This window comes from Nannobrachium achirus, assembly GCF_963921795.1.
Source record: "Nannobrachium achirus genome assembly, chromosome: 23".
Classification (NCBI taxonomy): domain Eukaryota; kingdom Metazoa; phylum Chordata; class Actinopteri; order Myctophiformes; family Myctophidae; genus Nannobrachium; species Nannobrachium achirus.
The window spans coordinates 7858418-7876627 of NC_137830.1; the positions used below are offsets into that span (position 1 = coordinate 7858418).

At 43.5% G+C, this 18210-nt stretch overlaps 2 protein-coding genes across 2 annotated transcripts; both read right to left on the reverse strand.

Moving 5' to 3' along the window:
- Positions 1-1935: 1935 nt before the first annotated feature.
- Positions 1936-2678, reverse strand: LOC308308384 (stonustoxin subunit beta-like). Its single transcript, XM_080753807.1, has one exon. The coding sequence runs from the start codon at positions 2584-2586 to the stop codon at positions 1966-1968; it is 621 nt and encodes a 206-aa protein (XP_080609933.1). The 5' UTR covers positions 2587-2678; the 3' UTR covers positions 1936-1965.
- Positions 2679-4913: 2235 nt separating this feature from the next.
- On the reverse strand, positions 4914-17383 carry LOC308308521 (protein NLRC3-like; the record flags this gene model as incomplete). The annotated part of the gene is made up of 6 exons (XM_080753932.1): positions 4914-5040; positions 10601-12521; positions 12852-12898; positions 14929-15039; positions 17048-17158; positions 17355-17383. The coding sequence occupies 6 exons, from the start codon at positions 17381-17383 to the stop codon at positions 4914-4916; spliced, it is 2346 nt and encodes a 781-aa protein (XP_080610058.1).
- Positions 17384-18210: the final 827 nt, after the last annotated feature.

Below are 18210 nucleotides of genomic sequence, written 5' to 3' on the forward strand. Positions count from 1 at the left end.
GTCACTTAAGTCAGTGAGGGTGCAGGGATGACATTGGAATTGGGCCGTTGAACACAACTACATTTGGAGGTTGGAAGCGCTCCTGGGAAATCACTCAACAGTGGGCAGTGGGACGGTAATGAAAACGAGCACTTCCAAACTCTTGATAGATAGATAGATAGATAGATAGAGGGATATATGGATAGATAGATGGATAGATAGATCTATTAAATGGCAGATCTACAAGCTGAGAGTGTACAAATGGAACCAAATGGACCCTTATGGGCCTGTATCTGAGTGTGTACAAATGGAACCAAATGGATGTGTGTGTGTGTGTGTGTGTGTGTGTGTGTGTGTGTGTGTGTGTGTGTGTGTGTGTGTGTGTGTGTGTGTGTGTGTGTGTGTGTGCGCGCGCGCGCGCGCGTGTGTGTTTGCGCGTGTGCGTGCGTGCGAGCGCACAGTATAACCCTCACAAAAAAATCCATTATTATTATATCTTTAATTAACACAATTGTATCAGCGTTGAATGAACTTTGTCACAATTTAAATGGTTTCATTTTCTTGAAGATATTAGTAAATATACATGAAAGGTTTGAAATAAATGTTTTACATTTCATAATAAAATGTTATAGGTTAAAAAAACAAGGATTTTCAAAACACTTCATTGGAGTTTCCATTATCAACAAAACTTTACAATATTCATGTTTAAATGTTCTAGACCAGATGTTCTCACACTTGTTGGTCACGACCCCCAAAATAATATTTGAACTGGAGACCCCCCAAAATAACCATATATAATCAGGTTTGAACTGGGGAACCCCCAGAATAACCATATTTAATCAGGTTTGAACTGGGGACCCCCACCCTGACAAAACTGTAAACTGTAGGAGTTGAGGCATTACATTTGGTTAGACTCAGTTCCACGTTGCGAGGCATTGTGAGCTTGTAGATCGTCTATTTTCATAATATTTGCCCCTTTATGTTATTTGACAATTTGTCCAATGTTTGACCAGTTTATAGTTTGATTACTTTTAAAAGTGCTTTCATTGTCACTTCACTGTCATCTGGGGACCCCCTGGGGGTCCCTCTGGTGGTCCCCAGATGGGGGTCCAGACCCACAGGTTGAGAACAAACCTTTTCATGTCAATCTGAGAGGTTTGTGCCAGAGACTCAAATCAAAGATTCCTTGTTTGAAAATATAGCAGAGTTGTGAACTTGTAGATCTGCTGTTTTCAATTTATACAGTAAATGGTTAAAGTGGTTACAGCGGTTACAGCGATTTTTATGCTATATACTTTATACTTGAATGTTGCTGGGGAACCCCCTCAAGGACCCATGGGGGTCCCCGGACCCCCACTTTGAGAACCACTGTATTCATGATATATAAATCTGTACAATGTGTTAGACACACAGAGCCCCCCATGCTATGGAAACCAAACCATATTGATTCTGTAAACACCCCCCTCCCCCCTCCTAATTATGACATTATGATACAACTGTCTGTCTGTCTGTCTGTCTGTCTGTCTGTCTGTCTGTCTGTCTGTCTGTCTGTCTGTCTGTCTGTCTGTCTGTCTGTCTGTCTGTCTGTCCGTCCGTCCGTCCGTCCGTCCGTCCGTCCGTCCGTCCGTCCGTCCGTCCGTCCGTCCGTCCGTCCGTCCGTCCGTCCGTCCGTCCGTCCGTCCGTCCGTCCGTCCGTCCGTCCGTCCGTCCGTCCGTCCGTCCGTCCGTCCGTCCGTCCGTCCGTCCGTCCGTCCGTCCGTCCGTCCGTCCGTCCGTCCGTCCGTCCGTCCGTCCGTCCGTCCGTCCGTCCGTCCGTCCGTCCGTCCGTCCGTCCGTCCGTCCGTCCGTCCGTCCGTCCGTCCGTCCGTCCGTCCGTCCGTCCGTCCGTCCGTCCGTCCGTCCGTCCGTCCGTCCGTCCGTCCGTCCGTCCGTCCGTCCGTCCGTCCGTCTGTCCTCACATCCTGTCAGTCTGTCCTCACATCCTGTCTATCTGTCTGTCAGTCTGTCCTCACACAGAGACACAGAGGAGTCACGTTCAAACCCAAAGGCAGCATAGAGAGGTTCAGTAAATGTGGTCTGGACGGTGTAAATGTGTCTCAGTGTGTCTGAGGACACTTCATAGAAGGACAGAATCCCTTCAGGATGGTCCAGATACACTGCTACTCTGTTGGAGTCAGAGGGACGATCAGGAAGGAAAGTGGCCTTACTATTGTGTGAGGCAATGTATATGTTACCAGGGTTACCATCACTACAGGTCAGAATCCAGGACATTTTATTGTATCCAAGGCTACAGTCCTCACCCTTTCCTTTCCTACTGATTCCTCTGTAGGTCACTCCTATCTCAACCCCTCCACTCCTCTCTACCTCCCAGTAACAGCGTCCAGTCAGACCCTCTGTACACAGAACCTGGACCTTTCCATCAAACCTGTCTGGATGATCAGGATATGAATGAAGCTGTTCCACCCGAGTCGCCTTCCGGTTGTTCTCTGACAGAGAGAGTTGTCTGTGTGCTGTGTTTGTGTCCAGTGTGAGACGATGTGAATCTGATGAGAAAACAACACAGTAAACATTAAAAACTGAGTGACACACACATGCACACACACACATGTGCACACACAAACACAAGCACACGCACACACACACACACACACACACACACACACACACACACACACACACACACACACACACACACACACACACACAAACGCACACGCACACGCACACACACACACGTGAACACACGCACGCACGCACGCACGCACGCACGCACGAAAGCACGCACGCACGCAAGCACACACACACACACACACACACACACACACACAATCAGGAACAGGTGTGGTGTTTTTTTTTTTGGGGGGGGGGGGTTGTTTACATGGTATGGTTTCCATAGCGATGGGGGGGGGGGGGGGTAGCACATTTAAACATGAATGTTGGTACAGATTTATAGATCATGAATACAGTGGTTCTCAGAGTGGGGTCTGGGGACCCCCAGGGGTCCTTGAGGGGGTTCCAGGGGGTCCCCAGCAACATTCATGTATCCACGAGTTTCCTACGCCCCATAGTGCATTGCGCAAACGTCTGCATCGATCTTCCGCCGCCGATTTACAAGCTCACAACGGGTTGCATCTGCGACGCGACGTGAGCTTGTATGTCTGCTGTTAAACCCGGAAGTTTGGACCTGATAGTCTCCAGTAAACTCCCGCGGAAACTTGTGGATATAGCATCAAAATCAGTGTAACCACTTTAAACATTTACTGTATATATTTGAAAATAAACAAGCTCACAACACGTTGCATCGCGATGTGTTGTGAGCTTGTAGATCATCTATTTTCAAAAGATATCTTGGAAAAGCAGAGTCTCTGCCACAAACTCTTTTCAAATGGGAGTCCATGACGCACACGCACGCACGCACGCACACACACTTTCCAAACATGTTCATATTTTTTTCATATTTTTTTCTCAAAAATTGCAGGTCTACAAGCTCGCAGCGCGGCACGAAGTGATGCTCTGTGATCTTGTAGATCTGCAGACCTAATGTGTTAATACAGCATCACACTCATTTGAACCACTTTATCCATATTTTACACGTTGGCTATTTAACACATTTAGAGCTATAAAACATCTGTTTCATTTTAGATTAGATCTTTATATTTAGCAAGGAATGTCAGAAAACTATTTTCTCCAGATTCTAACTTGTTGTGATTTTTCCTAAGTTAGCGCCCCCTACTGTACTTGATCATACTACAGCATTACACAAAAGAACCTAAAGTAGCAGATCTACAAGCTCCAAACATGGCGTGAAGTGACGCGTTTGGAGCACAGATGTTTTCTAGCTCTAAATGTGTTAAATAGCCAACGTGTAAAACATGGATAAAGTGGTTCAAATGAGTGTAATGTTGTATTAAACATTTTGCTGGGGACCCCCTGGAACCCCCTAAGGACCCCTGGGGGTCCCCGGACCACACTTTGAGAACCAATGCTATAAAGAACCATCAACCACTTTAACCCTTCATCGACCGGTGTCTCCCAGGGCTCTATACTTGGTCTGCTCAGTTTCTCCCTCCACACTCCAAAATAGCCGATCTACAAGTTCAAAACGTGTCATAGCAGGATGTGTTGTAAGCTTGTAGATCTGCTATTTACGATGAACGTTCACGTATTAAGACATATCCAACATTGGGACGCAGGGTTTAAATGGTTAATGGTTCAAAGAAGGTTCTTTGAGGAACCATTTGTGGTTGTGAGCTTGTAGATCTGATAGTTTTCAGAGCCGTGAGGAACTCCAGTCATTGACGTGGGTTTAAGTGTTTGACATATAAAATAAATATCATTAAAATAACGTTTTATTAATTAAAATCAGTTCCTGATTGCAGGTCTAATTAACCACTTGAACCCTAGTGAACCTATTCTGTATTCATAATTCTAAAACAGCAGATCTTCAAGCTCACAACATGTTGCAATGCAACAAACACGACAGACAGACAGACGTTGTGAGGTTGTAGATCGGCTATTTTCACAATATTTAGACAGTTCTGTTTTAATGCATTTATTTTGGGTGAAATATTCTTCATTTCAATACAACAATACATTGATATAAATTAAAAAGTACTGTAGTTGTAATTTGTACTTTTATTTACTCAAGTAAATACTTTGTCCACCACTGGTTGTCAAGACAGAAAAATGTCCAAACATGGACTAAATTCCTTCTCAAGACATTTCCTCACTAATGTGTTTGTAAAGATGTCTAGTAACACATTTCAAAAGGTTGAAACTCCCCTAGGGCAGCGGGAACAGCCACGCCCACTTTTCCTGCTCGTCACAAAGCCTTGTTTTGTGTGAGAATCTATATTTGTGGGAGCGTGTCAAATTAAAAAGTATCTTTATTAGTTTGTTGGATACTAGGAGACACTGCTCCTCAGGAGTCCAGATCACCTGGAGGTCCTCTGGTTCCTCCAGAGGTCCTCCTGGATGGAGTGGAGGAGTGGAGCAGGACTAGGGTGCACCTCACCTGGGTAGAGGGGAGCATGAGGTCCTGGGCTGTTCCCCCTCTCCCCTCTATGGATGTGGTCAGCAACACCACACTTCTCAACACTTTTTATCTGCTGAATAAGAGCTAAGCCTGTTGCCACTTCACACACTGATTGAACTGTGTTTTAAATGGTCTCTCTAGGGGGACCAGAACCCCAGTTTGGGAACCACTGCCCTGGAGGGGGGTTGAATTTCAATGTTTTGGATTGTGTTAATAAACACCTTTAAACACAATGGTGAAGGTTTTTATAATATCCTCTGAATACAAGGAGGGAGGGGCCAACAGTGTATAAAACAGTGTATAAAATGTCAATGTGACGGAAATACAGACAGACAGACAGACAGACAGACAGACAGACAGACAGACAGACAGACAGACAGACACTCACATCTTGTAAGGAGTTGAGGTTTAATCCAGTGTTCTCCTGAATGATTCACACTGTAGGAAAGAGAACAACAATGAATCAATGTCTGACTGTCTAACACACTGTCTCCACTACCTGATATGGTCTGTTCCTTTTGGTATGAAACGCACACATGCACGGCTGCGCGCGCGCACGCATGCACGCACGCACGCACGCACGCACGCACGCACGCACGCACGCACGCACGCACGCACGCACGCACGCACACACACACACACACACACACACACACACACACACAGCTAGATATTCTTGAACACATGGATCATATAGGATCAAATGACCGTCTGGCTCTAATTGTCCCAGAGTAAAGACTGAACTGGTAAAAACAGTGTTTTGTTTTAGTGTCCAAGCCTCTTGGAATGACCTACAGCTCACACTAAAGATCTGTTCTCCTAGAACACGGTGGGCAGTTTTTATTTACAGAGTTCCATACTGACTTTGATAAAGTGAGCCAAGGGACAAAACTTGAAACGCACTCTAAACATATTTTTTTAATTGAATTATAATTTTGAAATCTTAAAACAGGGGGAAGCCCCCTCCCACCTGGCCAGCCAGTTCAACATTGTAAGGGAAACACTGCACTAACCAACATGGACACAGTCCAAGTCTACTCACTTCAGAGTCTCCAGTGCAGCAGAGAGCTTCTTCAGACCAGAGCCTCCTAAGTGGCTGAAGTTCAAGTCCAGCTGTTTCAGATGGGAGGGGTTGAAGGTCAGAGCTGAAGCCAGAGAAGAACAGCCTTCCTCTGTGAGCCCACATCCTGACAACCTGCAGAGAAATCCATATTTAACAAAGTGCTGTTGATGTTCAAGTAGAGATCCACACAGAGAGAAAACACACTATTTATTTACCTCAGGATCTGCAGTCTACACTCTTCACTCTTCAGTAGAGCAGAGAGTTGCTCCAGTTGTGATTCCTGCAGGCAGTTGAAACTGATGTCCAATTCTCTCAAATGGGGAAGATTAGATCTGAGAGCTGAGAGCAGGATGTCAAATCCTGTCTCTGTGATGTGACAGCCAGCAAGTCTGTAATTAAAGATTACATATCTCGATTGATTATCAGAGTTTTGGAGGAGGGACCAAAGAGATGAAAAAACAGGCAGGCATGAATAATGTGAAATAAATCATGGTAATTTTCCAACAGGAAGCTAACTGTATGACGTCTGACATCATAGATGTCTTATGTTATAGACCAGGGTTTTTCAAAGTGGGTGACGGGGCACCCTGGGGTGCCTCAGAATTATTTGATGATATTTGGAATTCAGCAATATCACAACATTAATATCACTTCACTATGTGAACACCTGATTTGCACTGTAGATGAGTTACTTTTCCATCTACAGCCAACTCTCACCAAAAATAGCAGATCTACAAGCTCACAACGTGTCACGTTGTGACGCGTTGTGAGCTTGTAGATCGGCTATTTTTTGGTGAACCTTCCCCCCAGAATAGGGATGCTGGGGTTCAAGTGGTTAAACGTCAAGTATAAAGTTATTTTCAGTCAGTTCTGATGGAAACAGATATTTCTCTGTGACGTAGCCTACCGTATCTCAGGTGGAAAGATGTGCATATTTGCATCACTTGTGTAAGATTCTAAAAACTAACAGTGTAATTCAGGGGTGCCGTGGATGAAAAGGTTCTTTACAGGGGTGACCTGCGTCAAAAAGTTTGAAAACCCCTGTTATAGACCACATGAGACTCACAAAATATGTCCACATATGGGCATTCCAAGTTATTGGCTTAATATTGATTATATCAGTGATCTCCATAGTCCATATACAGTATGGGCATATTCTTGTTTCTAGTCAGTGTGGGTTACCATGATATCAACCTTATTGACTAAATGAAACAGACAACAGACTGCTGGTGCTGGTGGGCTGGGGTACCAGCAAACCTTCCAGTCTGTGTTTACACCAGTTTGACACTCAATGATTGTGTAACTGGACGTGATAATTCCCTAGCAGCCATGATGGATCACATATTGTATTTACTGTACCGTATCATTGTGATGTGATGCCAGAGTGAGGACTAATCAACACAAACTCTAACCGTACCATGATTCTACTCCACTTATTATAATCTTATTATAATCAAACAATAAATAATAAAACAGAAGTAATCTAAATAATGCTGGTTAATTAATCTGACCTCAGTATCTCCAGTTCACAATGTGGACTCTTTAATCCAGCAGAGATGAGTTCCATGAATGAATCCTTCACGTTGTTATAACTGAGAACCAATTCTCTTAGATGTGAAGGATTGGAGCTGAGAGCTGAAGCCACAATTTCATAATCTGGCGTTTCGAGATCACAGCCAACAAGTCTGTAAATGTAGAATATGTAAAAACAGAGATTATCAACACAGATTAGATCAAGTTCATGTTTGAATCACATGGTGAGGGTTGTGTACTCAATGCAGCGCCAAAAGCATTTACAATTAAACCAAGGGCACCTAATGTGAACAAAATGTGAACGTTTGTTATGTGTGCATCTTTAAATGTTTTTCTATGTTCATTAGGAGTTTTGTCATTCTATAAGGTCAAGACCACTTGACCTTTGGTGTTGTCAAAAGTTTTTAGGGAACAAAGTTCAAATGCCAGGGCCGGAAGGTCATCAAATAAAACAATGATTTAAAGTCCATGGAAATGATTAATTTAACACTGCCATTAACGAGTATACTTGTTAATTGATGCGTGCGCAAAGACACGCACGCACACACACACACACACACACACACACACACACACACACACACACACACACACACACACACACACACACACACACACACACACAGGAAATTATTCATTTTTAAAGTAAAAAATAAATAAAATAAAAACGGTTAAAATCGGTTCTACACGGCAGCAGAACCGTTAAATATAATAGGGTTTACTCCACTGTGGAGTAGAAGTAAATGTATTGGAAATAGGACACAATAGCCTACAAATACCTCGAAAGTACAGTACTTGAGTAATCTACTTAGTTACTTTACACCAGTGGTTCTCAACCTGTGGGTCGGGACCCCGACCTCCAGGGGGTCCCCAAATTATTTTGGTGGGTCCTCAGATGATTAAGTTAATGTTCAACGTTGTTTTCTCACTCAACAGTAAATAAAACAACATAAAGTTTAAGATTATAGAAGGTACTGTATCTACACATTTCTAAAGTGTCAATTTAAGGACCTTTTAATACCTCTAAAATGACAAATTAAACTTTGGCCAAATTGTCAAACATCATTGGCAGGAATTGTGAAAATAGTAGATCTACATGCTCACGACGCCTCACGTAGATCTACTATTTTCACAATCGAACGTGTAACATGTAATGCCTCAACTCTTAGTGCTCGTCAGGGTGGGGGGTCCCCAGTTAAAATATGATTATTTTGGGGGTCACAGCCTGAAAAGGGAACCACTGAGAACCACTGCTTCACACCACTGTCTACAGCAAGCATGGTTCCCAAACCTTTTAGCCCGTGACCCAAGAGGATGAGAGGACGCAGTTTAATGCCTTTATAGCCTACGTTGTCTTGTCTTGGGGTTTTGTTTGTATATTCCTTATGCCTGCGTGGTTTTCACCACGAGTTCATGACGCACAGGGAGAGAGAGATGGACGACCATCAAATGGGGCGTCCATTGAAAGCCATTTCCTCTCTAAACGGTGCACAGAAGCGTATTTCAAAACAAGAGCCTTCTTATACTGTATACTATCGATCATTCAACACGTTTATTTTTAAATTGTACTGGAAATAGAAGTAGCCAGTTAGCCCAGACTTCATGCCACTGATGTCAGAGCCTAGAGGGCTCTGCGCACGCACGCACACACACACACACACACACACACACACACACACACACACACACACACACACACACACACACACACACACACACACAGTGACACACACAGTGACACACACTGTGACACACACACACACACACACACACACACACACACACACACACACACACACACACACACACACACACACACACGTTTGATTGACGTCTTTAATCCAAATTAATTGCTCCGCACAAGTGAGCGTGTACTTTTTAAAGACACGCACATGCGTGCATGCGTGTGTGCGTGTTCTGCACAGACTCTGTGCAGACTGTAGGCATGGGTATAAGATGTGCACTGCACTGAACGTGTACAATCACTTTATAATGATGTTCTGATTATCACGCTGATAGCCAGGGTAGTGGTATTGATACAGGTGCTGTACGTCCCGATGAGACTCTAGATCTGGTGGTCCCCGGATCACTAGATTTCTATAAATCTGCCGAAAAGAACAGATGTATAAGCTGTCGACACGCCATGATGCAGTGCGTTGAGAGCTTGTAAGTCTGTTTTTTTTCACAGCCGTCAACGATCACACAGAGAACTGCTGTAATGAAGCCGCCGTGGCAGAGATTATAATTAAACTCTAGTTATAGAGGGTTAAACTAAATACAATATTTAAGGTATTTATTATTTTAGTAATAGAGGGCAATTAAAATGTATTAATCTTTCTCTTTTACTGCCAAAGCTTAGCTAATCATCTTGTCTGTTCAACGCCAGCAAAACACTAACCTTTGAGATTTTATAGAATAACATCCCTCCATTATTTCCATCCGCTCAGTTCTTTTAAAAAAACGCCTGCAGGTCTTCTAGTGTCAAAAGAAAAGTGCAAAGATAGAGCCAGTGGAATGTGGCTTGCTTTCACCCAAAATCAACACATAGCAGATAAAAGTAGATGCAGGGCCTCAAATATGAAAAGAAAACCTTCTGTGTGTGTGTGTGTGTGTGTGTGTGTGTGTGTGTGTGTGTGTGTGTGTGTGTGTGTGTGTGTGTGTGTGTGTCACATGACTTCAGGCTACGTGCACGGTCGTTGCTATGGCAACTCACAGCCCGCAGACACCCACCAGCTGTTCCATGGCTCAAATCAGGATTTGACGAGTGCTCACCGTGGCAGTGAGCGACACGTGACGAGCGCTTGTCAAAGGCAGTAAAATATTTAACAGTAATATGCTTTATTTACACATACACACTTTACCACCAGTCACTATTTGAGACCTGATTTTTATTGGGCATTTTACATCCCCTATCATTTCTACTTATAGTGTTAGGTGTGATGGTAGATTGATTCTCTTCTAATAGGTTTTCTATTCACATGACTACTAACCGAGCCTTTCTGGTGTTCCTCACAGCTGGGACCAGTCTGGATTTCCCCCATGATGGTGCTCTGTATTTGTCCAGGTCCAACTCATCCAGAACCTCCTCTGACGTCAGCAGCATGTGGGCCAGAGCTGAACACTGGCTCTCAGACAGTTTTGTCTTTGATCCGTCCCCTGACTCCAGGTACTGTTGGATCTCCTGATGCAGTGAGTGGTCGTTCATCTCCATCAAACAGTGGAGGATGTTGATACATCTGTCAGGAGAGTACCTTTGATCATTCATCTTCTTCAGGTTGTCGATGACTCTCTGGATGCTCTCTGGACTGTGGTCTGTCTGATCCAGAATGCCTCCTAAAAGACTCTGGTTGGACTGCAGCGAGAGGCCATGAAGGAAGCGGAGAAAGAGGTCCAGGTGGCCATTCTTACTCTCCGAGGACTTTTCAAAGGCTTTCTTCAGGAAGTCATCCAGGGACATTATTTCCTCTTCTTCTTCCTCCGCCTCTTCTTTTTCTTCACGAGCATTATCTTCATCTTCATCATCACCTCCCAGGAATGTCTTCAGTACCTTCACATTCCTCTGTGTGTAACAATGGAACAGGTAGACTGCAGCCAGAAACTCCTGGATGCTCAGATGAACAAAGCTGTAGACCTTTCTCCCAGATTGAACAGTCTCTTCTTTGAAGATCTCGGTGCACACTCCTGAGTACAGCGAGGCGTCTTTCACATCAAGACCACACTCTTCCAGGTCTTCTTGGTAGAACATCATGCTACCTTTGTCCAGATGTTCAAACGCCAGCCTGCCCAGCTTCAGAAGAGCCTCCCTGTCCGCCTCCATGAGCTGCTGTTGATTCTTTCTCTGGTGTTGCCTCTTTCTCTGTCTCTTGTTTGGATCCTTTTTCTTGTCTTTATTCTTTACCTTGTGTGTCTCGTCATACTTCAGATTCTTCCTCTTGGTCTGGACCCACAGGAAGTGGCTGTACATCGCAGTCTGGGTCTTGGGCAGCTTTTCTGTCACTTCTGTCTTCAACATGTCCTCCAGAACGGTAGCGGTGATCCAACAGAAGACTGGGATGTGACACATGATGTGGAGGCTCTTTGATGTCTTCACATGTGAGATGATTTTGTTGGCCATCTTCTCATCACTGAATCTCTTCCTGAAAAACTCCTCCTTCTGGGGGTCTGTGAAGCCTCGTACTTCTGTCAACAAGTCAACATAGGCAGGAGGGATCTGATTGGCTGCTGCAGGTCTGGTAGTTATCCAGAGGAGGGCTGAGGGGAGCAGATTCCCCTTGATGAGGTTTGTCAACAGCAAGTCCACTGATGATGTCACTGTGGCATCAGAAACAATGTCATTGTTGTTGAAGACATCAGAATCAATATCAATGTTCTCGAATTTCAGCGGAAACCTGCTTTCATCCAGACCATCAAAGATTAAGCCAACCTTCCAGACAGCGAGCTGCTCTGCTGTGACCTTCTTTAATTCTGGGTGGAAACGATGGATCAGTGAGAGAAGACTGTGCTGCTCATCTCTGACCAGGTTCAGCTCCCGGAATGAGAAGGGAACCAGGAGAATGACATCTTGATTTTCCAAACCCCTTGCCCAGTCCAGAGTGAACTTACGCACAGAGAAGGTTTTTCCAATGCCAGCGATGCCCTTGGTCAGAACTCTTCTGTTGGGTTTATCTCTGCCAAGGAGGAGGGGCTTAAAGATGTCACAGCATTTGATTGGTTGGTCATGGAGGGTCTTCTTGGAAGCTGTCTCTAGCTGCCAGACCTCATGTTGGTTATTAACCCCTTCACTCTCTCCCGCTGAGAGGTAGAGCTCTGTGTAGATGCTGCTGAGGGAAGGCACTTCAGTGACGTACGTCACACGATCAAGTCGGTTCAAACCGACCTTATAAACCTTTAAAACCTCCTGTGGACTGACACCTGACAATGACAATGACAAGACAATGAAGACATGTTAAACAAGTTAAAGTTAAATTATAACTTCACCTGCAATATAGCATACCATTCCAACTATTTCTTAAATACCCTAAAGAAAATCTACAATACCTCAAAAAATAGGGAAAAAAATAAGAAAAAAATGCTAAATCATTGGATCATTTGTTTTTGTCTAAATGTTAATCATCAGTATTTTGACATTGATACAGGAATATAATGTGGACATTTAGTCCACATTTAGTGATGATGTTTTACGCTAAACATTTCATTAATTGATATGAAATGTTAATTAGTGTAAAATGTGTCCAGTCTTACTTTGTTCACTTGTAGTTTGACTGGATGTCTTCTGTTCAGGTGTGGTTCTGTGGAGATGAAGACAATATAATAGGCTATAGATAATAGATAGTTTATAAATTAAATAATATTATTGAATTAACCACTTAAGACCTATATACTTCAATGAATAGCGCCGATATACAAGCTCACATGTAGTGAGGTTGTAGATCTGCTCTTTTCGCTATATATTTTTGAAAGAAATACATAGATGAAAATGAATGACATCGCCTGGCCTACATGATACAAACACACAGCCCAGTTGTACATAAATGTTCTTATATCAGTGCAGACTAGAGGTAATAGTTGTACATAGTCAACATGTGCGTGCGTGCATGCAACAGCGTGACATTCATCTGAAAGAGTTTCTCTGACCCCCTGTTTCACTAGCACAATAAGACTTCCGGTTGCCGTGCAATTTTTAACATCATCTGTGAAATTGTACAAAATAAAAAAGTGCTTCTGCATTTTCATTCCCTTACAGACAGCTCAGTTCATCCTTTGCTTTCAACTGAGAAGGAGTGCAGTGGAGGTTCCAGGGAATTGTGACGGGGGGGGGGGGGGGGGGGGGGCTGATGAATTTTGCCAAGTAACAATAATAAAAACTAGATTCTCTCGCTTAGGGAAACGATAACTGGTATCGTAGAGACAAGTATGATTTTATGGTTTGCATGAAAGTCAATCAACTGCCTTTCAAATATTTATATTTTATGTATTTATTCCATAAATACTAGTCCTGTGCCTGGGTGTGTGCACAGTATTTGAGTGCACAGTATATGAGGGAATCAATTTCCATCACAGACCTAAAATCTAGTTTTGCTTACATGATGAATCCACCTAAATAATCACAGCATGGGATGTAGTGGTGGAGGGGATTGGGGACTGAGCATTGGTTAGACTTCTGTTGGTCCGACCAGGTTAACATTCACCAGGTTAGCATTCACCAGCGTCGTCAGGTTAGCATTTCACCAGGTAAGCATTCACCAGCGTTAGTTTTACTGCAGAGGTTAGGGTTCGGGTTGAGGTTAGGTTTAGGTTATGGGATTGTTTTAATGCCAATATTAATTCAGATTCGTACTTTGCCTTTTGTTACTCGTAAAAATTACACGTAAACATTGTAATTAGCAAAGTATGAATGTCACTGTTCTGTTCAGTTCTTTTGGCTGCTTCTCAACGAAATAGCGGTTAGCTTAGCTAAAAAAAACGTATTGCAGGGATGTACTTCATTTCCCTACTGGCTTGAGACCCCTTTGATGTGATGTCTATGTGTGTATCTGGAGGTCCAAATTGGGTTTTGATTGGTCGATTGATTGATTGATTGATTGATTGATTGATTGATTGATTGATTGATTGATTGAATAGTAACATGAATATTAACAGTACCGGTAATTTAGCGAAAATGTTTCATTCTCACAGCATTGCAGGTACAGGAAGACAAAGAACAAATAAGAAAGAAATAATATCACCACTAAAATGTACCACAAATACAGTACAATACAAGTTGTATAGATAGATAGATAGATAGATAGATAGATAGATAGATAAGTTGTTAGTTGTTTACATTAATTTACGCGCACAACATGGTAGGGCTTGAGAGAAGCCCTTTAGTGTGAAAGGATTCACACTATTTTGGGATTTACTGGTGAAAGGATAGATCAACGTCATTATCCACGTTGAAGCTGCACGCACCACGCACAGCTGACAGCTCCACTACATTCCGGTAGGCTGCACTCTATTTTATATTTAGCAAACCTCCTCACAGGTTACTTTTACTTTTCTCAGTGGGTAACATAGTAATGTAACATATTCGTTTTTAAAGGCAGTAACGATGTAACCTAACGAGTTACTATAAAAAGTAACAATACCCAACACTGTGTGTTACATATATAGATACAGGTTCACAGGTTAAGGTAGGTTAATTATTCACTCCACACATGGTAAAGATTGGACAGGGAGGGCAAACTATTATAATACTCTGTCTTGTTTTTTAATCATTTGCACACTGTGCAACACGTGTGTCATGTTATAGTGTTCTGTATATTGTAATGGATTGACATACTGTGTGTGTGGAGGTCCAGGTTCACTGAAGACAGGAGGACTTCCTTTAGAGCGATCACTCTTCACAGACACACAGCTGGGTGTTGGAGACTCTGCTCTGGGTTGAACACTTCTGGAATCATAATAAATGTTTATACGGTTAGCATGTAAATGAAAATGACAGTTTATTAGTTTAGTATAACAGAGTGAAAGGTCTCGGGACGTTGAAGCAACAAAACATGCAGACAGTCAGTCTGTATAGTGCAGCCTCACCACTGAACAGCACATAGTGATTTGTAGCACTTCATTCACAAACTGTTCACATAGTAATTTATAATCTATAGTCATTTATAATTGATAGTAATAATGTATAATCTATAGTAATTTATAATCGATAGTAATTTATAATCTAACTATTAATTTACCGAATGTCTGTCTGTCTGTCCGTCTGCCGTCTGTCCGCATGCTGACATCACTGATTGCGACCGAAGGTTGGGGCGCGACGTTGGTGTAGTGGTTAGTGCATATGCCCTTCGTGCGGAAGGTGAGTGGTTCAAACCCTGCCTAAGCCGACGTCAGCAAGGGGGGAAGACAACAGCCAGCCCCATGGCCTCCCCTAAGTAACAAGAAATCTTGTGAAATACAATGTTGTCAACCAATCATCAAGGACGATGATACACGAAAGAAGAAGAAGAAGTATACCATGAGAAATGTTGCATCTTGTCTCCGTCTGTCTGTCTGCCTGTTCAGTCAGTCAATCAGTCTGTACACATTTTTACAGTCTATTGGTTCCCTTGTCACTGTGACATCACTCTGACATCATGCTCTGATGTCACTGTGATGTCAGGGGAACCACTCTTAACAGAATGGGTTTGCTGCTCTGACCTCATGCTCTGGCTTGATGTCCCTGCCCATTTTTGGTAATGCCCATATATGGGCATGTTCTGCCAATCTCAACACCCTAGGTGGGGTTGGCGATAGGGCCTTTCTGTGCAGAGTTTGCATGTTCTCCCCGTGTCTCCTAGGGTTGATACCCTCACAAAAACATGCACGTAAACCTGGTCTCAATAATGCCTCCCCCTGGCCAGCCGGGGCGCCTGATGGAGGGGAAAGGAACTGGTTGGAATAACGTGTTCCTTCCACGCGCTACGTCCAAACCAGGGAAATCTCCACTGTCAGGTGAAAAGAAGCAACTTGGACTCCTCATGCATAGAAGGAGGCATGAGGTCAGTCCGTTGTCTCCCCAGGCGCGGAAGAGGGAGAGCAGAGCCCAGGATTACATAGGCAATTAGCACTGGGTGAAAAAATGGGTTACAAAATTGTGGGATAAAAATTTAAAAAAAAAAAAATCTCAACAGATGAGATTGGGTATACATCCATGGCCAGATAGCCAAGAATTGGTGCGACCTAGGAGGCGTCTTAATAGTACTAAACAGTGTCACCACCATGGTAACAGCTGCATGCTGAAACAATGCCCAAATAATGTCTGTCTGACATGATGAAACAAGTGACCAAATTTGGAGATGACTGACATCCTACAGTGCCCGAATTTGGAGATGACATCACAGACTGGCCTGGACACGAAACACCATATATGGGCATAAAAGAGAGTCAGACAGAAAGAGATAAGAGATCTCCATATACTGTATGTGCATGAACGGGACACAGACAGACAGACGGATACAATGGGTATTATTGCACAACTGGATGTCAATGGTGGTTATTCAGCCCAACGGGCACCGGTCTGTGTTCTCCAACATTAGTTCTGAGACTCCTCATCCCTCATACTGCACACCCCCGGGCACAGGACTAGTCAATAGTTATGTATAATCTATAGTCATTTATAATCTAAATTATATATAAACATTGGACAGAGTGGACACAGTGGAACGCAGTAACGAGTTACTATAAAAAGTAACGATACCCAACACTGTGTGTTACATATATAGATACAGGTTGACAGGTTAAGGAAGCTTAATTATTCACTCCACACATAGTACACATGTGCAGTCGATATAGGTAATGATTGGACAGGGAGGGCACACCATTATAATACTCTGTCTTGTTTTTTAATAATTTGCACACTGTGCAACACCTGTGTCATGTTATAGTGTTCTGTATATTGTAATGGATTGACATACTGTGTGTGTGGAGGTCCAGGTTCACTGAAGACAGGAGGACTTCCTTTAGAGCGATCACTCTTCACAGACACACAGCTGGGTGTTGGAGACTCTGCTCTGGGTTGAACACTTCTGGAATCATAATAAATGTTTATACGGTTAGCATGTGAATGAAAATGTCAGTATAACAGTATAACAGAGTGAAATGTCTTGGGTGATTTGAGTGATTTGTAGCACTTCATTCACAAACTGTTCTCATAGTAATTTATAATCGATAGTAATTCATAATCTAACTATCATCAGATCGTCACTTCCGGTGCGCTGGTACAGGGGCAGCACCGCGACACAGCGTGTCATGTATGCCTTGTTTGTTTGTTTTTTTGTCTGTGTGCCTAAGTTATGTTGTGAGTCGTTATATGTATGGATGTTTAAGATGAGGGCCGTGGAAATCGCTCTGCTGATCCTGTGGATAAACATCTGTGGATTATGCCTGACTGTGGAGCTTCGGAATCTACGCAACAGCGACACAAACAGCTGGCGTGGAGAGGCGTCCATGCACGGCTATGTGTACAGCTACAGCCGAGAGGAGCTGCTGGCACTACGACCAGAGCCAAAAACAACGACCACAAGCCACGTCGACACCTACCGGTGTTGAATAACATCCCTGCGGAGTTGATCCGACAGCAGAGAAGGAAAAGAGGGAAGAAGGGAGGCAAAGAGAGTCACCTCAGGAGAAGGTCGACTCGCCCTCCACTCCCCTTTATCGTTCTGGCCAATGTACGAGCCATTCACAACAACATCGGCACAATACAGACCTATGCAAGGTACAGTCATGACTTTCGTGCGGCATCGCTGTTTTGTTTCAATGAAACCTGGTTAAAGCCATCAAAACCAGACTCACTGTATGAAGTCCCCGGTTTCACTCTGGTCTTACTAGACAGAGGTGGAGGGGGCGGATACGGTGGCGTGTGTGTGTACATCAATGATCGCTGGTGTCGAGCCTTTACAAAAAAAAAACAGGATATTCGACGATCCCAACGTTGAAATCCTGGCTATGACTCTAAGACCTTTCTACCTGCCCTGTGAATTCTGCTGCATTCTGCTGTTTACTGCGTGTGTGCCCCCAAAAGGGCCAGGACGTGCTGCACAAGCAGCGAAAACCATTGCTGACTGTGTGCATGGAC